This window comes from Populus euphratica, unplaced genomic scaffold, assembly GCF_000495115.2.
Source record: "Populus euphratica unplaced genomic scaffold, PopEup_1.0 scaffold7.1, whole genome shotgun sequence".
NCBI classification, from domain to species: domain Eukaryota; kingdom Viridiplantae; phylum Streptophyta; class Magnoliopsida; order Malpighiales; family Salicaceae; genus Populus; species Populus euphratica.
In genome coordinates this window covers 1,820,044-1,840,538 of record NW_011499871.1, presented here as the reverse complement: position 1 = coordinate 1,840,538, position 20,495 = coordinate 1,820,044, and the positions used below count along the sequence as shown (strand labels likewise).

The 20,495-nt window shown below is 31.7% G+C and overlaps 2 protein-coding genes across 2 annotated transcripts; one reads left to right on the top strand and one right to left on the bottom strand.

Annotated features, from left to right (window-relative positions):
- Nucleotides 1-7,153: 7,153 nt before the first annotated feature.
- On the top strand, nucleotides 7,154-8,053 carry LOC105127396 (uncharacterized). The gene has a single exon (XM_011028665.1). The coding sequence runs from the start codon at nucleotides 7,227-7,229 to the stop codon at nucleotides 7,884-7,886; it is 660 nt and encodes a 219-aa protein (XP_011026967.1). The 5' UTR covers nucleotides 7,154-7,226; the 3' UTR covers nucleotides 7,887-8,053.
- A 5,218-nt stretch (nucleotides 8,054-13,271) lies between these two features.
- On the bottom strand, nucleotides 13,272-15,514 carry LOC105127395 (probable membrane-associated kinase regulator 2). The gene is made up of 2 exons (XM_011028664.1): nucleotides 13,898-15,514; nucleotides 13,272-13,781 (listed from the first exon to the last, which is right to left on the bottom strand). Exons 1-2 carry the CDS (start codon nucleotides 15,171-15,173, stop codon nucleotides 13,642-13,644), a joined length of 1,416 nt encoding a protein of 471 aa, XP_011026966.1. The 5' UTR covers nucleotides 15,174-15,514; the 3' UTR covers nucleotides 13,272-13,641.
- Between the last annotated feature and the right edge of the window lie 4,981 nt (nucleotides 15,515-20,495).

The following is a 20,495-nucleotide window of genomic DNA, read 5'->3' as shown; positions in this document are numbered from 1 at the left end:
AATAAAAATTAAATTTGATAGAAAAAATAAAATAAGGTGAAATTACAAAAAAAATCAATTTTAATAGCAGTTTAAATAAAAAAATAGCAATAAAAAAATAAAAGTTAAATTTATCTAATAAAAAAATTAAAAAAATCTAATTTTATAAATTAATTTAAATAAAATAAGTAGTATTAAAAAAAAATCAAATTCAAGGAACAAATAACTTGAGGAGCAAGTTTGAGAATTTAGAGGGGATGTGTAGAAATCAAAGAGGAGAGAGTAAGAAGAGAAAGAAGATCATTGACGTCAGAGCAGATATTAGTTTGTCACCATGTTACTGAGGGAAGGAAGGGGTATTGAAACAATTCAAACACGTGCCATGGAAGGGTGTTTTTGGCTGGCATAATCAGCTTTAATACGGTTGAGTGGTTAATAAGTTGTCACGTGCGATGTTTTTGTCAACCATTTTTTATTTAAATTAATATTTTATATTTATAAAAACATCAAATTGCGGGTGAATGCCCCTAATAATAACAAAAAAAATACATAGCATGATGACTAAAATACCTTTGGCCCAAAGGAAAAAAATATTTTTCTTCTAAAGGTATTTAAATTTTTTTTGGCTATGTTTTTAAAATAAAAAAGACTAAAAAACTTCTTCATGCTTGTTAAAGAATTTTTTATTTGAAAGATAATTATATCATCTTAAAATGCATCCAAATGTAAAAATATAAAAAAAATAATTACATCATCTTAAAATGTGTCGAAATGTAAAAATATAAAAAAGACCCTCTACACCGACCTTGTAGATTTTATTTTTATAAATATTTAAATCATTTTACCATTCTAAAATTAGATGAAAGTATTGTCCTTGATCAAAAAAGTAAAAACAATGTTCGAGAACTCAATGGCTTCCAGGGTTTTTTTCAGAAAAAATAAAAAAATAATTGTTATTGGGCTACTTTTTGGGAGCACCGAAGTTAAATAGGAAGAGGGAAGGGGAAATGGATTTGCTTAGAGATCTTAGGTTGGAGCTATAATGTTGCCCTTTGCACCAAGAGATTAGCTATTGTTTTAACAAAATCCTCAGTTCTAGTGTTTTACGTGCATCGTTGGATCATTGTTAGCTGTTGGCCCATCAGTGAGTGCAAATTTCCTACTACAGGTCTCAGCATTTTGCATGTACTGTGGGTTGGGCTGGGCTTAAGTCCAGCCCAGTTTTTATTAGTTTTGAGTTTTAACTCTTTGTAACATCTATCTTCAAATACTGGGCCCTGCTCTCAAGTAATATGCAGCGGCGGCCTCTAATAGGCTTTGAATAATAAAATAAAAGTATTTGTTCACGTTAAAGAAAAGGAAAGATACTTTATTGCAAGGGTTTGATGGTATTTGAATAAATTTTAAATTATCTTTCAATTAAGGGTGGTTCGGTCTTTCAATTTTATACTTTATTGCAAGGTTTCTTTGACGTTTTACATGGGTTTTTTTTTTTTTTTTTTGTATTATGAAGTTAGCTTGATGGTATTTTTTATTTTAATAAATGTTAAATATTAAAAATAACATGAAATATTATTTTTATAATATCAAGTGGGTAACCCTTATGCTTTTCGACCAATAAGTGGAGGGTTGTCCGATGAGTAATGATTTATGATTATTAAATTATGATTGAATGTTAGATTTTCAAATTTGATTCTGCTGTCACAAGTTAGCATTCCAATAATCTTTTTATTTATAGAAATTGTATTCGTCAAAAGCAATTATTATGTAAAGCTTATTTTGATTATTAAAGAATAACTTATAAGGTATTGTTAGCATAAAAAAATTAAAATTAAAAATTATTTTATTTTTAGAATAAGATTATAAATGTATTTTTTTAATTAATAACTCACTAACAACTGAGTCAACAAAAGACAATAGAAAATGATATACAATTGAACCTTTAAATCCTTCAAAATCACTATATTAATCATTACTGCTTTTTACGACCAATATAAACACCACATGCCTTTTAATATGTTAATTCTGTATTGATTCTAAAGACTTGTTATTGCAGAATAGAACTCTCAAATACTTATATTTTTCTGGTGAAAAACTCGTATATTATTCTCTAATTGATATTGCTTTGTAAAATTTAATTGTATAAATAATCTTTGTAAATGATCTCAAATCTCCTTTATTTTCTCATACTTCATCAATTGTGTACCTATGAAATGTTCAACAAAATTATTAATTCAAGTAATAATCTTTGCATTATTTATTCTCAAACATCTATTAAAGCAACATAACCCTGATCAATATTTTTAGGTATCATAAATGTTTTACTAATATATTCCTATATCTTTTTACACTTAAGAAAATTTATCATTATATAACTCCAATATAAATAATTATTTTTATTTAACCTCACATTCATATACTAAAGCGAATAATCTCTTTGAGCAACTATAATCAACAAACAAAGAAAACAAAATTGTAAATGAAAAGAAAATAAAATACTAGATTACAGAAACTGAATATATATTTTCTCGAAATTATACGATCATTCTAAAATTTAAGATTAAACCTCATTCCATGGAATCATATTTTAATACTATGTTAAAGAATTTAAAGAAATATAAAGAAATATAAAAACAAGAAAGGAGGAAATTAAGGTTTTATTGATAATACATAATGTGATTGCAATAATTTTAAAAAATTAATTTCACTTAAATATAAAAAAATTATATATAATTCAAATTGAAAATAAAACAAAATAACTTATATTTTTTAACAAAACATATTTTCAAGATTAAAAAAAAGAGAGAGAGACCTCATCAAGGGCCGAATCATTCCCAAGGTAAAATATATCGTCTCCACCACGTCATCCAACTGGTCCCCTAAAGGTGACTGAAAATTCAACATGGCAGAATGGCTGATGCCTCATCTCTTCAATGCTGCTACTACTGCTATATAAAAAGTGATTCAACAATAATGCAACATCCACTTGCATAATAGATTATTATAACGCATAAAACAAGAAACAAAGTTTCTTAAAATCCTGAAGAAAAACTAATCCTCTACACCTACAAGCTCGAGCAAAATGTCCGACGGCAACCAGATAGTTCTATTAGCACCAGCTAGTTCTTACCAGAGAAGCGACGAAGAGTATGCCACGATACAACACAAAGCGTTACGGCAAAAAAGAAGTGGCAAATGTTTTTTTTATTCTCTTGCTTTGATTGTCATCCTGAGTGCAATCATCCTAGTTTTTGCAATCATTGTGACGCCAAGAACCCCGCGTGTTAAATTAAGCTCGGTTGCCGTCGAACGTAACTTGAGCTGGGCAAAGGTAACTTGCTTAACTCAAAAGGATGCCCATTGGTTATAAATGTGAAAGAAATATTTGGAGAAGCGTTCATGAACATTCAATTATAAGAGTTGTTCGGAATATATGTGTATTTTTAGTAAATCAATTCTGTTTTTATTTTTTTGTGATTTCACTTGATTTATTCTTTTCGCTGCTTTAAAAAGAACTAGAACTGCTATTTTCATTCATTCAAATCCCAATATTTGAGCGAATTTTATGCTATCAAATACAGAGCTGAAACATAAATCAAAGAGCACCAAACAGCCGCAGCCCCAGATGACTGACATAGTCTTTTAATTATTTTCAAAATAAATAAATAAATTACGTCTTTTGATGCCTAAAAAAAATTACTTTTTAAATCGTAGTATGAAAGCTCTGAATTAATTTTTTCATCTTGTATCAATCAGCTGCTTAACATAGTCTTTTAATCAATCAGCTTCTCCATGCATCCAAGCTACTTCGTGGGCCACATTGGCTGCTCTGTGATGGAGAAGAAAGACTCCTTGAGCTGGGCAAAGGTGACTTGCTCAACTCAAAAAGATGTCCATTGGTTATAAATGTGAAATAAATATTTTTAGCTAGAAAAACAAGGAGGATGAATATTGTTGTGAAAATCAGGTCATCAGGCAGTCTGTTCGAAGCTAAGAACATAAGTAGTGACATTAATTCTGGGATGTTGAAGATGAACAGCTATGCCAAGTTGAAAGGAGACGTCCGTTTGTTTGGAATTGTGAAGAACAGGACTGCAGTAATGAGTTGTGGAATGAATCTCAATTTGAGTAGCCGCTCAATCCAAGATTTGGAGTGCATCTAGCTAAATGTATAGCTACTGTGAGGGAGTTGTATAATTATTTTGTTGTCTATAAAAGGTTTTGGGAATATATGTGTGTATTTTTGTAAATCAATTCCGTTTTGTTTGATTTATTTATTTTTATTTTTTTGGTGATATCACTTGATTTATTCTTTTTCGTTACCTTTAAAAAGAACTAGAACTGCTAGACCAAATCTTCAATTTCCCTTTTCGTCATATTTCATTCATTCAAATCCCAATATCTGAGCGAATTTTGCAGCCCCGAATGATTAACATATATCTCAATTTCACGTCTTTTGATGCCTAAAAAAATTACCTTTTAACTCCTAGTATGAAAGCTCTGAATTAATTTTTTCATCTTATATCAATCAGCTTCTTAACATAGAACTTCTTGGTGTGCTCGTGCCCATGACAAATAATTCTAGGTTGTTTCATGGGCATGCATGTCCTACAACGCGTTTCCAAAAAACATGTCTCAAAGCATCCAGGTTACTTCTTGGGCTACATTGGCAGCTTTATGATGGAGAAAGACTCCTTGAGCTGGGCAAAGGTAACTTGCTTAACTCAAAAGGATGCCCATTGGTTATAAATGTGAAAGAAATATTTGGAGAAGCGTTCATGAACATTCAATTATAAGAGTTGTTCGGAATATATGTGTATTTTTAGTAAATCAATTCTGTTTTTATTTTTTTGTGATTTCACTTGATTTATTCTTTTCGCTGCTTTAAAAAGAACTAGAACTGCTATTTTCATTCATTCAAATCCCAATATTTGAGCGAATTTTATGCTATCAAATACAGAGCTGAAACATAAATCAAAGAGCACCAAACAGCCGCAGCCCCAGATGACTGACATAGTCTTTTAATTATTTTCAAAATAAATAAATAAATTACGTCTTTTGATGCCTAAAAAAAATTACTTTTTAAATCGTAGTATGAAAGCTCTGAATTAATTTTTTCATCTTGTATCAATCAGCTGCTTAACATAGTCTTTTAATCAATCAGCTTCTCCATGCATCCAAGCTACTTCGTGGGCCACATTGGCTGCTCTGTGATGGAGAAGAAAGACTCCTTGAGCTGGGCAAAGGTGACTTGCTCAACTCAAAAAGATGTCCATTGGTTATAAATGTGAAATAAATATTTTGAGCAGCGTTCAATTATAAGAGACCAATAGGGGCTTGTTAGGGAAGGATCGATAAACATTACTGATGATGCTAACAGCCAAACTATCCTTCCTCCTACTGTATGAAAGACATGTACCAATAGGGGATTTTGCAGTGACTAATGGAAACGATACACGTACGGTTTGTCTCCAAATTGAAAGCGAGGTGATTTTAATTTTTTTTATTCCTTAATACTGTCGAAGAAATAAGATGAAGATAATAAGGATAATATAAAAGATAAATTATTTAAATTTTATTTCTTTCAATCATGTAAATTTAATTTATTTAGTAATTAAATATAAATCGAACGTTATATTTCGATTGTAATAATAGAGAATTGGTTAGGAATAACTTTCGAGGCACAGAAATGGGCTTCGTTTATAAGAGAGAATAAAACCAAAATGTCCGATTCCTTTACCCGGGCTTGTAAGTTGTGTTAAGCTTACAAGAATGTAAGACGAACAATGATAGTCTAATCCCAAGGCCTGGCTAGCAAGGCCTGGTCTGGCAACTTTTGCATCTCAATATGTAGCCAACTGGGCTATAAATTTAAGCTCTTCTGTAGGCTTTATTTGGTCCAACGCGCAGTTGGTTAAGCCTTCGAACTTTTACCTTCGAGGAATAATAATTTTATCATGTAGTTCAAGATTATTATTTTTAAAAAAGAAAACAAATTCGATTTCTACGAGAAGTTTCATCTCAAGCTAAATGATTTGTGGGTAACGTTCGATTTATATAATCTACAAGGTAAGAAGGAAAAAAGGTTGAAATTGAAAAAACCATTAAAGAATTTTTTTCCCAACAATATCCAGCAATTCTTTGACGATACAGAAATAAAATCATGCTAAAAATAAATAAAATAGAAAATATATTATTAATAAAAAGTATCAACCATTGTTGTCATTGTCTCTGATACACTCTATGACTAGCATTCTCATAGCTACACTTTTAATCCAACTTTTCAATAAAATCTTGAACATGAATTTGAAAAAAATAATGAATATTTATTTTTATTTAACTATATATATATATATATTATTGATAAAGGAAAAGATGATGTTGCTAAATGAGAATTGAAGCTGGTAGAATTTGTTAATTTATTGAGAAACTAACCCTCTGTCTCAAGTTTTATCATATTGTTTTAATAAATAAAAAAATCTTCTTTCAATTTTCCATTTATATTTCGATTTTTTCTTTACTTTTTAGATGATATGGAGATGTTTTATAAACTTCAAGGATGGAATTAAAATTGATACACCCGATGGAAATGGATGGAGGGGAGAAATTAAAACAAAAATGATATATGTGGGGGTTGATTGGAACTAAAATGAAAAATATAAGGTGTGAATATTGAAACAAATCAAAGGTTTTAGATGAAAATGAGAAAATATATAAACTTCAAGGGATAAGTTGAAATTTACCCATGATTTTTTCAAAAACATAACTCCCATACTAACTTTGTTTTTATTTTAGTAAATTAAATAAAATTACCATGTTTATTTTATTTTATTTTATTTTATTTATTTATTTATTTTGAAGGAGAGGCCTATCATGGCCTCTCTCAAACACAACTTGAATTTACACTTACCTTGCGAGAGAAGAGAATCCTTACATCTAGCTATACAACCCAGTAATTTTTTGGATTATTTTATAATGCTTATTAGCTTGTATTAAAATCTTCATTAGCATACTGAAGGTTCTTTGGATTATATTATAATGCTTATTAGCCTTTATTAAAATTCATTGTTAATTGTTCAAAGTCAAGAGTCAAGACGTGCTTCCCCTGCAAACGCGTTGGGACCGAACATAAAAAGGTTTGACGATGCGCTTCACTTGACAGTTATATGTCAAACAATATGGACAGGATTTAACAAATTGCAACAAGGAAAAAAGAAAATTCAATCATTCCCTTCTTGAGTACGGTCATGGCAGAGACAGAGCAGGCCAAGCCCTTAGCCCCGGCAGCATTCCGAATCCGCAGCGTTGAAGAAGAAAACATGCCTGCTATATCGAAAACTCACCGACGAAATTGCATAAAGTGCTGTGGCTGCATCACTGCCATTTTATTAGTTCTTGCCACGACTATTGTAGTTTTAGTCCTCACAGTTTTTCAAGTCGACGATCCTGTGATCAAGATGAACAAGGTATCGGTGCAACGGCTAGAGCTTGCTAATGGGACTCTTCGGACTGATGTGAACGTTACACTTCTAGCTGATGTCTCCGTCAAAAATCCCAATGCAGCCGCATTCAAATTCAACAACGGTACAACAACTGTTTACTGTGGTGGCGTGATGGTTGGTGAGGCTAAGACTCCGCCAGGCAAGGCCAAGGCGAGACGGACGCTACATATGAATGTCACGGTAGATTTAATTCCTAACAAATTATTGGGCGTTCCAAGGTTGATGAGTGACATAGTGTCGGTAAGGAAATTGACTATGAGCAGCAATACAGTAATTGGTGGCAAGGTGAGGATACTCCAAATTATTAAGAAATACCTTGTGGTGAGAGTAAACTGCACCATGACATATAATTTTACAAGTCAAGCGATTCAAGGAGGTAATTGCAAACCACATCTTAGCATATAAGCACACTATAATGTAGTTTTCACATTTTACTGCTACAATTCCTCTTGTTGTAGCTTTTATGCTTTACTTTCATTGATGGATTGCTAAAGAGCAGTCTCCATAAGCGACAGTGTTACCTTTATAGATTGGTATAGGAGAAATCACTGGGATTTTGTACCCTGCATTTGTATTTAGGAGAAATCACTGGGATTTTGTACCCTGAATTTGTATTTCTTTCTTTCCCTCTTTCTTTTTGAAGAATATTGTATGAATTTGTACTTGAAAAGCAGGGTTTGCTCCAAATAAAATTACTTACATCAAATCTTTACTTAATCACAAGCCTAATTGGAAGAGTTTGCACGTCCATCTCAAGAAAGGGGACAATTCCTTGCCATGATCCGATGAAAGTACTCGTTGTGCTTAGACCATGCTTTTTGGAGTGGTGGAATAGTAAAGATGGAGGGGGGGGGGAATATTTTCAATTCCCAGATTTTGCATTGCAAACAACACCGAAAATATCCTATAGTTTATGTAAACCTAAATATATTTAAACAGTATTTGTGACCTTATATTCGAGACTCGGCGCTAAAATATTGAAGAAAGTTGTTGGAGGAAATTTCGTGCTTGGAGAAAACAACCAAAAGAATACTTCCATGTGACCTTCAGAATCTCTGTTGGAGGTCCCATACCGGGCAGTTGATCAATGAGGCCAATGCTTGAGTAATCATCAAGAAAACATTGAGGGTTTGTGGTCAAAATACTGACATTTTAAGTTTGAATTAATAGTTGCTAAGTTGATGTCGTGCGTTATGTGGAAATTCTATTACACGACCTGGGATTTTGCAAAATTTGGACTTTCATTCGTTAGGTTTTGTTTTTTTTTTTTTGCACGGGTTAATTTCATTGCTGCAAATTGATTATATTTAAATTTCATCTCATACATATATAATTTGCAAATAAAATCAGAAATAAATCATTTAAGTTCATACAAATAAAATAAAATAAAATCTTTATAGTGCTAAAAACTTCTCGTGAGATGTTTGGTAATCTAATAACAGTTATATTTTAAAGAATTTTTTACTCAAAAATATTAAAAATATTAATTTAAAAAAATAAATAAAACTTTAATAAAATAATAAGTTGAAATTCACTCTATAACACCCCTAAACATAAAAAAAAATACAGTAGAAGTTTGTATTAATTTCAACCCTACACGCCCCTGTAATCCAATTGTGCATGACTTCAAGTATTCCAGCACTCCTCTTTTCACGGCAAACCTTTAAGAGGTATGAAAGGGGGAAACTTGACTAAAGAATAGTCTTCTTAGGATCTCGGTGGAATAAAAAAAGAGGAAAAGTTTCTTCCTTTATCTCGTTGGTAGCTTGCATTCCTACGCTACGTTGTGAGTTGGGGTGTTCAAAAAGATTGAACAATTGAGAAAACCAAAAAAATTAAAGAAAAATTAATTAAGAAAACCAAGTCAAAATAAAAAATTAATTAAATTAATTTTCAAAACTATAAAATCTTGTTGATTTGATTTAATTTTAATTTTAAAACTGTAACCAATAAACCAAACTTAACCAACAAAAAAATAAGAGAAATATAAATACTAAGAGAAATACTATAGTTAACTTAACCCTAACAATAACAAAATATTTACATATCTTTTGCACAATATCTCCAAAAGCCATTGCCCTCTATTTTCCATCTCAAAACTCAAAAGCTAAGCTATACACACACAAATAAATACCAAACAAAAACTTATATTTTAATCTCCTTAGTTTCTCTTTTTATTTCCGTGCAACATTTCCATCTTTTCTTTCAAGCCAAATAAAAACTCACATTTCCATCTTTTTAGATTCTCTTTTTATTTCTATGTAAGCTGTTGTGAAGATATGATTTGTCTTCTTGTTAAAGGAATAACTTTTGTGGTAAAAATTGATTATAGATTGGTGGCTTAGTAAAAAATACGATTACAATCAATACCCATGAGAAAACGATGGCTTCCTCAATTTGGCTTGCCCTTTTCTTTTGTTTTCTAAATTTCTTTACCAACAAATATTCTTATTAATCTTGATGCTAAAACTTTTGGGGCTTTGTCATATTTGCAGGATTTTAACAACAAAAATAGAGATGTTAATTGTAATCATCTATATAGCAAGCAGATATGAAGAGTTTTCTACTCTTAGGATTAGATTTACTAGTTTTATAGGAAAAAAACTGAGTTTCACCAAATCCAACCGGTTTGGTTTCAATTGATTTTCATTATAGTTTGGTTTAAATTTTTTAAATTTTAAATTATTCGGTTTGGTTTGTTTTTATAGTTCAAACCAAACCGTATCAAATTATAAACAGCTCTAGTTGGGAGTATTAAAAAATTTTCAATGTAAAAAAAAAAATTGTTTATGGGAGAATTTTTTAACATTGTTTTTATATTTGAAAATGGATTCATTTCAAAAAACTTTTTATTAAAATAAATTCTCATTGCAAAATAAAATTTTAATATGTGATTTCAATAAAATAAATTAAAAACTATATTTTTCAGTAAATAATAATAAATTTGTTAATTTAAATCAAAATTTTAGTTACGAAGATGATATATATATATATATATAATACCATGATGCATGCATCTTTTTTTAAAAAAATTCTAATTATAGAACACTATTTTTTTGTTAAAAATATTAGTCATTTTAAATAATTATAAAACATATATTTTTCAAGTTTAAAATCAATTTTGTTTTTAGAGTATCTTTTGTTTATTACAGCGAACACAATGCTTTTAATTGAAATCATCATTTTTATAAAAAAAATATTTATTAATTATTAAAGCAAGTTAGAATAATATCAAAATAGCATGTTCATGTTTTATGTTTCATTGAAAGCAAACAAAAATCATGAATGTGATAAAATCATGTTTAAATTTTATTTTATTAAAAAAATCAATTTGAATCATATTTCCATGAACAATTTATTATTAGTATTATTATTATTTTCATACCAGATATATAATAATTCAAAAGGTATTTATTAAAATTACATAACAATATTGATTTGTTAAAAAATTAAGCTATTTTAAATGAGCACAAAACATATATGTCTCAAGTTTAAAATTAATTTTTTTATTAATATATTTTTTTATCTTAGGGAGCACAAAATTTTTAATGAGAATCATTGTTCCTATTAAAAAGAATTGTGATTTTTAAAGTAATTTAAAAAAATATCAAATTGTGTCCATATTATATTATACGTGTGATTGAAATTTTTTAAAAATCATAAATGTGAGATAATTATGGCCAAAATCTATTTAAAATTAAACCAAGTTTTATGACTAATTTATTATTATTATTATTAGTGTTGTTATTATTATTATAAAATTCATAATATTATTTATTACCTATGTCAAAATCGAAGAATAAATAAATTAACATAATATTTTTTTTCCAAAAAAAATAAAAAAAGTCATGCCAAGCGCATGACACACAAAATATATATATTGGTATATGAAATGATTGGACCTGGTATTTAAAACAAAAGGATACGAGAACAGGGTGGGCTTTCTCACATCTCATGCCACCGATTATAAAGAGGTAAGTTACTATTCCAAATCTGTTGTTTTGGGTCAACTTGGGCCGTCCCCCGAAAGGACACCTTGGACATGTAAATATGATAAGTTTAAATCACCGAGACCACGGAATCCATAAATCTAATTTCATGTTCATAAAAATAAATAAATAAATAAAATCGCAATTCATAGCATGGTGAATGGTAAGCACAATGTCCCTTGAAACCCCCAAGACGACATTTGAATTTATCCATTCAAAATAATGTCTTCATAAAGAGAACATTAGTTGTGGGATACTACGGTGTAATGCCCCAAGGTGGAGTGTTAAAAGTGTCATTTCCTTAGAAACTTCCAGGTGGGGATTCTTCTTCCATGTCTTATTACAAAATGGTAGCGGCCATGTCTTCGGGAAAATGGTGTTAAAGTCTTGTAGATTTTGGCTCATCCTTTACTCTAAATGTGTCCACTCTCAAAGAGATCAGGAAAGAAAAGCGTTCGGTGAGTTTGGATGGTGTTGCTATAAGGCTAGCCAGAAAGAAGGGTAGAGTCCTCCAATAATCCTACCACCGTGGTTGGAATGGATCGCCTGGGCAGCAGCCCCATCAACACATTCATATAATGACTTACACGGTGCCGCATAGTATTTCCATCCAGATGAAGAATGCTCCTTGATCATCCTAGGGACGAAGGAAGACGGTGGCCTCCGACACAACCACCTCGGCGAGGTTGGGCTTTACCCCCATTCCCGCTCCTTTCACCAGAGAACAACTGGAGATGTGAAAGGACTATTTTTACAACAATCCCACCATATGGGATAAGAATTGGGAGCGAGACTCCTCCTTAGGTTCCTTGACCCAATTCCCAGATGATATGGATTCCTAGGTCGAGGTCTCATTCTCTGCTCAGACGCCTAAGACAATACAGGTGACCTTAAACGTAAGCTCTTCCCTGTGCATTAAAAGATTTGTCTGAATTATCAAGAATTCAATAAGATATGTAATTCGTTACAATTCAAGTCTATTTAATTATATTATTACATAAAATTTTTAATTTCAATTTAACAACTTAATTAAAATTAAACGTAACATATAATTAATTAAAATAATTAATTCTTTATTAATTTAAAATATTAATTTCAATGCAAAAACAGGTGACCCAAAAAGTTGTGTTTAAAAGGAATGTGCTGTGCCTCTCCATGGACAATAACTGGGTTAGCAAATTTTCGGCCTTAGATTAAGCTAGTAGATGCTAGCTAGCTTAGGCTTAAAGAAAAGGAGAGGGCACACAGAATCTTATTACTATCTAAAACGACAAAAGGCTTGCCACAAGATAGTGCAGCGGAGAAGTAAATGCAGCAGCAGTTTTGGTGGGCCCAAGCCTGGCAGAAGGAGACAAATTTAATCTCCAACGTTATTTCACAGGGTTGCATCGACATCATCACTAACCTTCCCTAATTCCAAGATTATGATGAAACCATAAAAAAGAGAGAGGGCAAAGGGGATTTGTTTAATTTGGCTATAGCGGGGAGAAATATGGCATCTTCACTCTCTCGATGTCTTTGCTCTCTCTTCCGTCAACAATAGAAAATCTTTTAACTGTTTGGGTTTCCACTTTCCCCTCTTCTCTGACCACGAAAGACACCTCTTATATCCTGACTTGAGGATTGAGGGCCCTTCAAATAAATCCAAGATTTTCTTGGATCATTACACACACATTTTCTGTTTCTTCATATTCGACTCGTCGGAAAAATCGCCAGAATCCGAGAGATAATTGCCATGGGACAAGGCAAGAACGGAACGCAGCTGCTAGTTCTGTTACTGATTTCAAAAATTCAATAGATATATGAACATTACCAAGTGCCCGCTTGTTTTTAGAGGCAACTTGCAGTTAGCACCTCAAGAAAACATCTTTTTGATGTTTTTAACAAGGTTGAATCTACTATCGAGCCAAGCCTAATAACCCTTTCACATCCAGAGTGGTGATAGCTAGCAATGTACTCATAAACTACTGATTCAGTAGCTAGCCATCAAGCTGAGTCACTAACCAAAATCTCCTCCAAAAGAAGGCATATTTACAAACGAGCAAGTTCATAAAATTAAAAAAAAGAAAGAAAAAAGACTGGACTGATAACTGGTTTCCAAGCCCTGCTGCTCATTTCAGAAACCATCATTTTCTTTACAGAATCCTCAGAAGATCATCATCAATCTCTGATCAATCAATCTCATTTTCCTGCTTTCTTTGGGTCCACAGAAGAACCTTTCCCTTCATGATCTGATGACTTGACATTATTTCTAGTGATTTCTCGTGTGAAGGATCACTCACTGACCTTGATAGCACAGAAGAATCAGAATCTGCAAAACCCAACAAAACAAGAACAGAAACAGAAACAGAAACAGAATTGGTTAACTGCTGGATCATAGTATTTGGTTAATGTAATTAAGAGTGATTAAATAAATGACTGTTTTACCTCGAGAAGCATTGAATGATCTCTTGCAATGAAGAATAGCACTCTGGATCCCATCATGTTGCTGCAACAGCGAATCATCTCTCCTATTTGACAAAACAGGACCTGGAGGAGCCGTTGCCACCGTCGCCGACGAAGCTGATCTTCTTTTCCCTAAATGCTTGCACACAACCCTCAACCCAGAAGGCAAATTCCCCTGTTTTCGACCCTTATGATCGGTCACTGCCACTGCCGGATCTTCCACACTTTCCTTCTCCTTGTCAACTTTCTCAGCCGTTGTTGTTTTCTGGGTCACCGTGGATAGCGGCGGAGCAGTCGGTGTTTTTTGCCCAGAGCCTAAACTTAATTGACCAGAGAATTTCAGCTTCTCTCCATACCGTCTAGAAACACGGATATAAAGGGGCTTAACTTTCTGTAAGTACTTCTGCATTACATCTTTTGAAAATTTCAGCTTCTCATCTGAAGAAGCAACACCAGCAGCTGAAGCAGTTGATTCTTCTGTAGAATTCTGCTTCTGCGATGACTTGATACTTTTGCTATTCTCTCTGGTAAACAAAGACATTACAGGAACTTCCTCAACCTTAAATTTCACAGTAAAAAGCTTACTCTGCTTGCCATTTTCCTCATCTTTCTCCCCTTGCAGTTCGGGAGTAGAAGAAGCTAATGCCGGCACCACAGTAGCTTCTGCCTTTTCATTTGTTGTTGTAGTGTTTGGTTTCTTCTTTAATCCCAACATGAATACGCGAAATTTTACAGCAGATTTTAGAAAAGACACCGAGAACTGAGAGGATTTTGAGTTTGGCTCAAGTGAAGATGGCTCTATGGGCACAAGCCTTCCTTTGAAAAACAAGTCATCAGAAGGAGAAAGAGCAAGATTTAGATCACCCCTGTCATTGCTAGAAGCCGAGGAGACAGTGAAATTAATCTCCCTCTCTTCGTCCATGTCATCATCCTCAACCTCAACCTCAACCTCATCATCATCATAAGTGTCAGCAGCATCATTTCCCTCCTCAGAATCAGCCCCATTGTTTCCTTTGTTCTCTTCTTTTCCGTCCCCTGCCTCCTCTTCTTCATTAGGAACTGCAAACTCCAAGTCAAAAAAAGGCCCATCATCGTCATCATTCTCATCATCAGTTTCCGCTCTGCTTGGAGACACAGCAGTCACAATTTTAGTGGCGCGTACATTACAATAACCATCTCCACCGCACCCAACACCACCGATAGCAGCACTACCACCGCCACCACCTCTCCAGTACCTAAGCAAGCTAAAAGCTTCCATTGTTGGGAGAGCCAGAATAATGAAAGGGAAATAATTGAGTGAGTCGGTGGTTGTCTAATAAGAGGGAGAAAGGGGAGACGAGGGTAAAAGGAAGGAATCTTTTTCAGTGAGAGATTGAATGAAGGGGTTAGCTTAGGTGAATGGGAGCTGAAATAGTACCTGAAAATGGGTGGCAGGGTGGCAGAGAGGAGTAAGCTGTTTTTACCACGACAGAAAGAGAGAGGGAAATGGAGGTTGGCTTTTATTTTGTCCTGACTTTTGAGGGTGTTGCAGGTTAGTCATGTGAAACCAGTCTGAGAGTCAGAAATTCTAGAGGGTAGGATACAGGATTGTTCAGAATTGTAGGGTTCTTTTGGATTGAAAAAATAATTATAAAATATCACAGTTTATATACTATTGTTATTCTCTCAGTAGCGCTGTTTAGTCAAGAACACAGTCTCGTGCAGGATAATTCTACAATTTTATAAAAATTCAACTGTCATAGTATAAGATTCTCCATAGAAAAACTGATGTGGCAATGGAGAAAATGAAGATAAAAAAACAAAGAATGGGTCTTCGGTAATACACTTTCTTGACATAAAGAAAGTTCTTCCCGACTATTCTAACTGTAACCATGTCTTCAATCACAACCACACAATATCGTAGTTAAAAATAAATTAATCTTAAATAAATTTTTTAATTAATTATAACTTTATTTGATATTCTAATAGTTAGAATTATCTTGAGATTTTTTTAATAATATCATCTAGTATATCCAAAATACAATCCTAGTATATTTATGTGACCTATCCTTCCTTCTTTTTTTTCTCTTAACACATCATTTTATTTTATTTTATTTTTTATTGGTTTTTAAATCTTAAGTCATCTTTTTTTTATTAAATTGTTATAAAATTTTAGATAAATTTTTATTCTTGTTAATTAATTGCATGACTACACAACCGGTTATAAAATATACCATTTTTTATTTTTTTTAACCCATGCTATTCACTTCAAATTTTTACCAAACTGTATTATTTTAAAAAAAAAATCAAAATGTAAAGATGAAGTTACAGTTGTGTTGACATCCGGATGCCGTATAATAAATGGCTGTAAAGATGAAGCAGTACTCTTACTTGTTGTCAGTCCATCTAGTTTTCACATTTCGGTCAATATTCTATTTCTACGGTGCGTTGAACCAGCACAGCGTCACCTCTACTTTAACTACTTACAATCGCAGCGAATAAAGTTACTTTAAATATATATAGTAATAGTAGGTTTTTAAAATATTTTTTTTATCTTATTTTTAAAAAATTGTTTTAAATATTAATATATTAAAATAATCTAAAAATACATAAAAATAATTTTTCAAAGAGTTATAAAACACGGATTAAACGGCAACCTAAACAGCCTCGTTGAATGAGATCTTCCAATTACAATTTTCCATCCTATCATGTATCGTTCATATGGCAATGATTTTCAAAACTGAAACGGGAGACAAGACCATTTGTTCGACCCAAACAGTCTTAAGATTTGTGGGTGTAAATATTGAGTTGGGTTTGCTGGTCTCGAGAATTTCTTATTGCAGATTATTTTCTGATAACCCATAATGTGGTATTAGTATCACAAAGAAAATTAGATAAAGGAATTGAAATCTCCCCACAATTAGAAATAAAAGGGTTAATTTGATCCAGTTTAAAGGTTAAGGATTTGATTTGGAGTTCCAATTTCTTCAGTTATCCACTACCATCCCTTTATGTTTGGTAGCTGACAAGGTAATTTGATTGGCGAGTCCAGATCTGTTGTCTTTACACACGTTGTTGTGTGTCTGCACATTGCCACTTGTTCAAGTTTTTAACTAGTTAAAGCAGTAAAGGAAGCACGTTTGAAATGGAACTTGGCTGTTCAATTATGTCAACTTTTAATGTTGTACTATATAATCCATCTTTATCGATCACTCTACCTTTTGGTTAATTACAGGCAAATATCCAGGATACGATGGAGATGATAAGGGAGAGTAAACGCTTTCTATACACACACACACACGCACACAGCCCTGAGTCATATAATCATAGCATAGAAAGGTTGGAACAGCACTATTACACATGTGATCGTGATCCTAGGAAGGAATTTTTTGGATTTCTTTTTTAAATTAGCACAACATTCTAGAGATTTAATTTGGAAGAAAAACACCCCTTTAAACAAAAAAAAAAAAAAACAAGAAGAAGAAGAAGATGAAATAGCACACTTTTAGAAAAAACACCTTTAAACAAAAAAAAAAAAAAAACAAGAAGAAGAAGAAGATGAAATAGCACACTTTTAGAAAAAACTACAATTCACTCATAAACAAGATAATATAAATTAGTATATAAATAATAAGCAAAAAGCCTCCTCTATCTTGGGCAGAAAACACTTGCCTTTATTTGTCATCTCTTTCCTTTTCTTTGCTCTGGTGTTCTTTTAGAGTAATTCTTCATAAACTTCTCTGCACGATCCCCCGCTGATCCATTTTCAGATCTGGGGACAGTTTCCAAAAACTGTTATACGGGATCGTCCAGCGAATTTATGACAGAAGCATTATCATAAAATGGATTTTCAAAATTAACATCATCTGTGTGACTGCCACTACTGGTCCTGTCTGATTCTTTCCAGAGAGAATAACCTTGATCCATCTTGTGGCTTCCTGCAGCAAGAAAGTCTTTTAGTAGAACAAAGCCTTGAATGCTTACATAAAAAAGTGTGCATTTCCTTCACTATGGCGAGCTGGATAATCAATACTAATCCACATAGAATTTGTGATCTAGCTCATCTACCATGGAGGCTGCAGAATGTATCAGTTATCTCAATCCCCCCTATGATTCTTGCTCGCAAAGAGAAATTGACGAGCTTGCCAATGTAGTTCCAAGTCTCTGTTTTTCAGTGAAAGGCAAATGAGTTCAACTTTCAATACTTCCACGAGTGCACTGTAATTAAATTGATGTCTAATTAGTTTTATTAAAATATATGCTATTTCATCCAAAAAAAAAACTTTTTGTTGCGTTAATTGTTATTTTTTTTAATTGTCCAAAACACTAATTTTTCTAGGGATTTTATTATATTTCAAGACACAAAATATTATTTGTCATAACTTTGTTGTTATTTAGTTATTTTATTTTTTGCTTTGTTTTCTTGGAATAAGTTAATATTTTTACCGTGATATAAATATTTTTTAAGAATTATATAAATTTATTTTGGTAATTATATTTTTTTAATTTATAGTAAAATTACTAATGTAACTCTAGAATGAAATAATTCAATATCTTCTATATAAGGATGTTTTTGTATTTTTATATTTAATAAAATAGTAGAATTACTATATTATTATTATTATTTCACAATGCTTTATTTTATTGGTTTTGACTTTTTTTTGTTTTTTTTTTCTGTTGATGCTCCTTTATTGGTTTTGACTCTTTTTCATTGAATAGCATTTTTGGAATAGGAAAGCTATTTTTGCCATTCATTTACCATTACAGTTGGAGCTGCTAACTGAGAAGGAAAAAACAGAAGCTAAAAGAACAGTTCTGGCTTCTCTTTTGCCTCGTGGGTTGGAGATGCCCTGGGTATCTTATAACCCTCATAGTTTCGAGAGAAAATTGGTTGAACCTGCAAGTCTTTATTAAAAATACAGTGGCCTTGAACTTTATCCTTGACAGTCCTTTTCTTTTGTTTTTCCTTGACCTCTTCGTCTCTTTTCAATTCATCTGCTATTCTTTTGATGTTAGATTAAACCAAGGAGAGACTGCCATGACATAAGTCATATTAAGATATGTTGAAACTAGTCTTCCATTTCATTTTTAAGGCCTTCATCACGTCTTAAGAGTGCCCCCAGTTCCATTGTATAGCAAGTCTAAATTTTCTGATGTCTTCGTCTCTTTTCAATTCATCTGCTATTCTTTTGATGTTAGATTAAACCAAGGAGAGACTGCCATGACATTAAAATATATTAAAATAATATGTTTTTATTTTTTAAAATTATTTATGATATTAATATATTAAAATGATTTGAAAATATTAAAAAAATTCAATATTTTTTTAAACATTCAAAATGTAAAAGCAAACCGCCCGACTGGTTCCCAGCTACAATCCCCATGTTAAACTCACGTGGCACCCATGCAAGTACGGGACGCAGAACCATGTTGAACTACTCTTCTTTCTCGTAAACGCTTTGACCGCTTTATGACGTTACTTGTTGCGCACTGGAAACAAAAAAAAACTATGATTTTTTTTTTCATTTCACTATTTTTCAAACAGCCGGTGGCATCGGGGACTGCAGATGTCTGCTTCTTCTTCTTTTTTACTCGATCAATTATTTGATTTGGTAATTAATTTTTTTGTGAATAAAAAACATCTCGAGTTAAAATATTGCTCATTTTTACAATGCAGAATATAATTTTATCGGTTAAAAAAATTAAAACAGCATGGACAAAATTAAACACCTATTCAAAACAACAACCAATTTTTCTATTTCGCTGTGTTCATGGCGTGAGAAAGTACAGTTTGATCCCATATTTTTTATTTTGGTTCCTGTTTTTCAAAACAACAACCAATTTTTGTATATAATCTTCACAAATTTATTGCTCTTGATTTTTTTTTATATACATGCTTTGAAATAATTGATTCAGGCTTTTTTAATTTTCTAATTAAAACTTACTTGTATGATCATAATACTTTTAAAAAATGTTTTTTTTCAAAAAAAAAAATAAATGTGTAAATAAGAAAATTATAGTTTTTTTTTAAAGTATAGATTGTTTTATTTTTAACTTAAATGGTTATAGTCTTTTTTTTTTTTTGGTTTAGATTATTATACTTCATGAGCTAGAGGGATGACACAGAGAATAGCCTGAAAATGAAAATAAGAAAAAATATTTAGTTTGACTACTTTTTGATGACAAAACTAAGTGTTTTTAGTGTTAAAATATTTTGTTAGGTCAAAGAACTTCAATAATAATGTGTGTTTTTTTATAAACATGCATGAAAAAATAAATGGAATTTCATTTTGATTTATTGATTTTTGGTTGATTTAGGAGGTTTTTATAGTGTTTGACCAAAAAAACTCATTATAAAATTTTAGCCACCACAATGATGAGTAGATTATGAGTATTTTTAGTATTGTGATAGCTATTGTGGTTGTGGTTTGAAAAAAATTATTTTATAAAAAGTACTTTTAGTTGAGGCCGGTTTAAAAAAATAGATGTTTGGTTAAAACTGTGGTTGAAATTGAAGTTGAAGAAAAAATAGTTTAATGTGTTTGGTTAAGAATGCTTTTAAAATTAAAGTTATAAAATAATTTAAAAAAATATATTACCA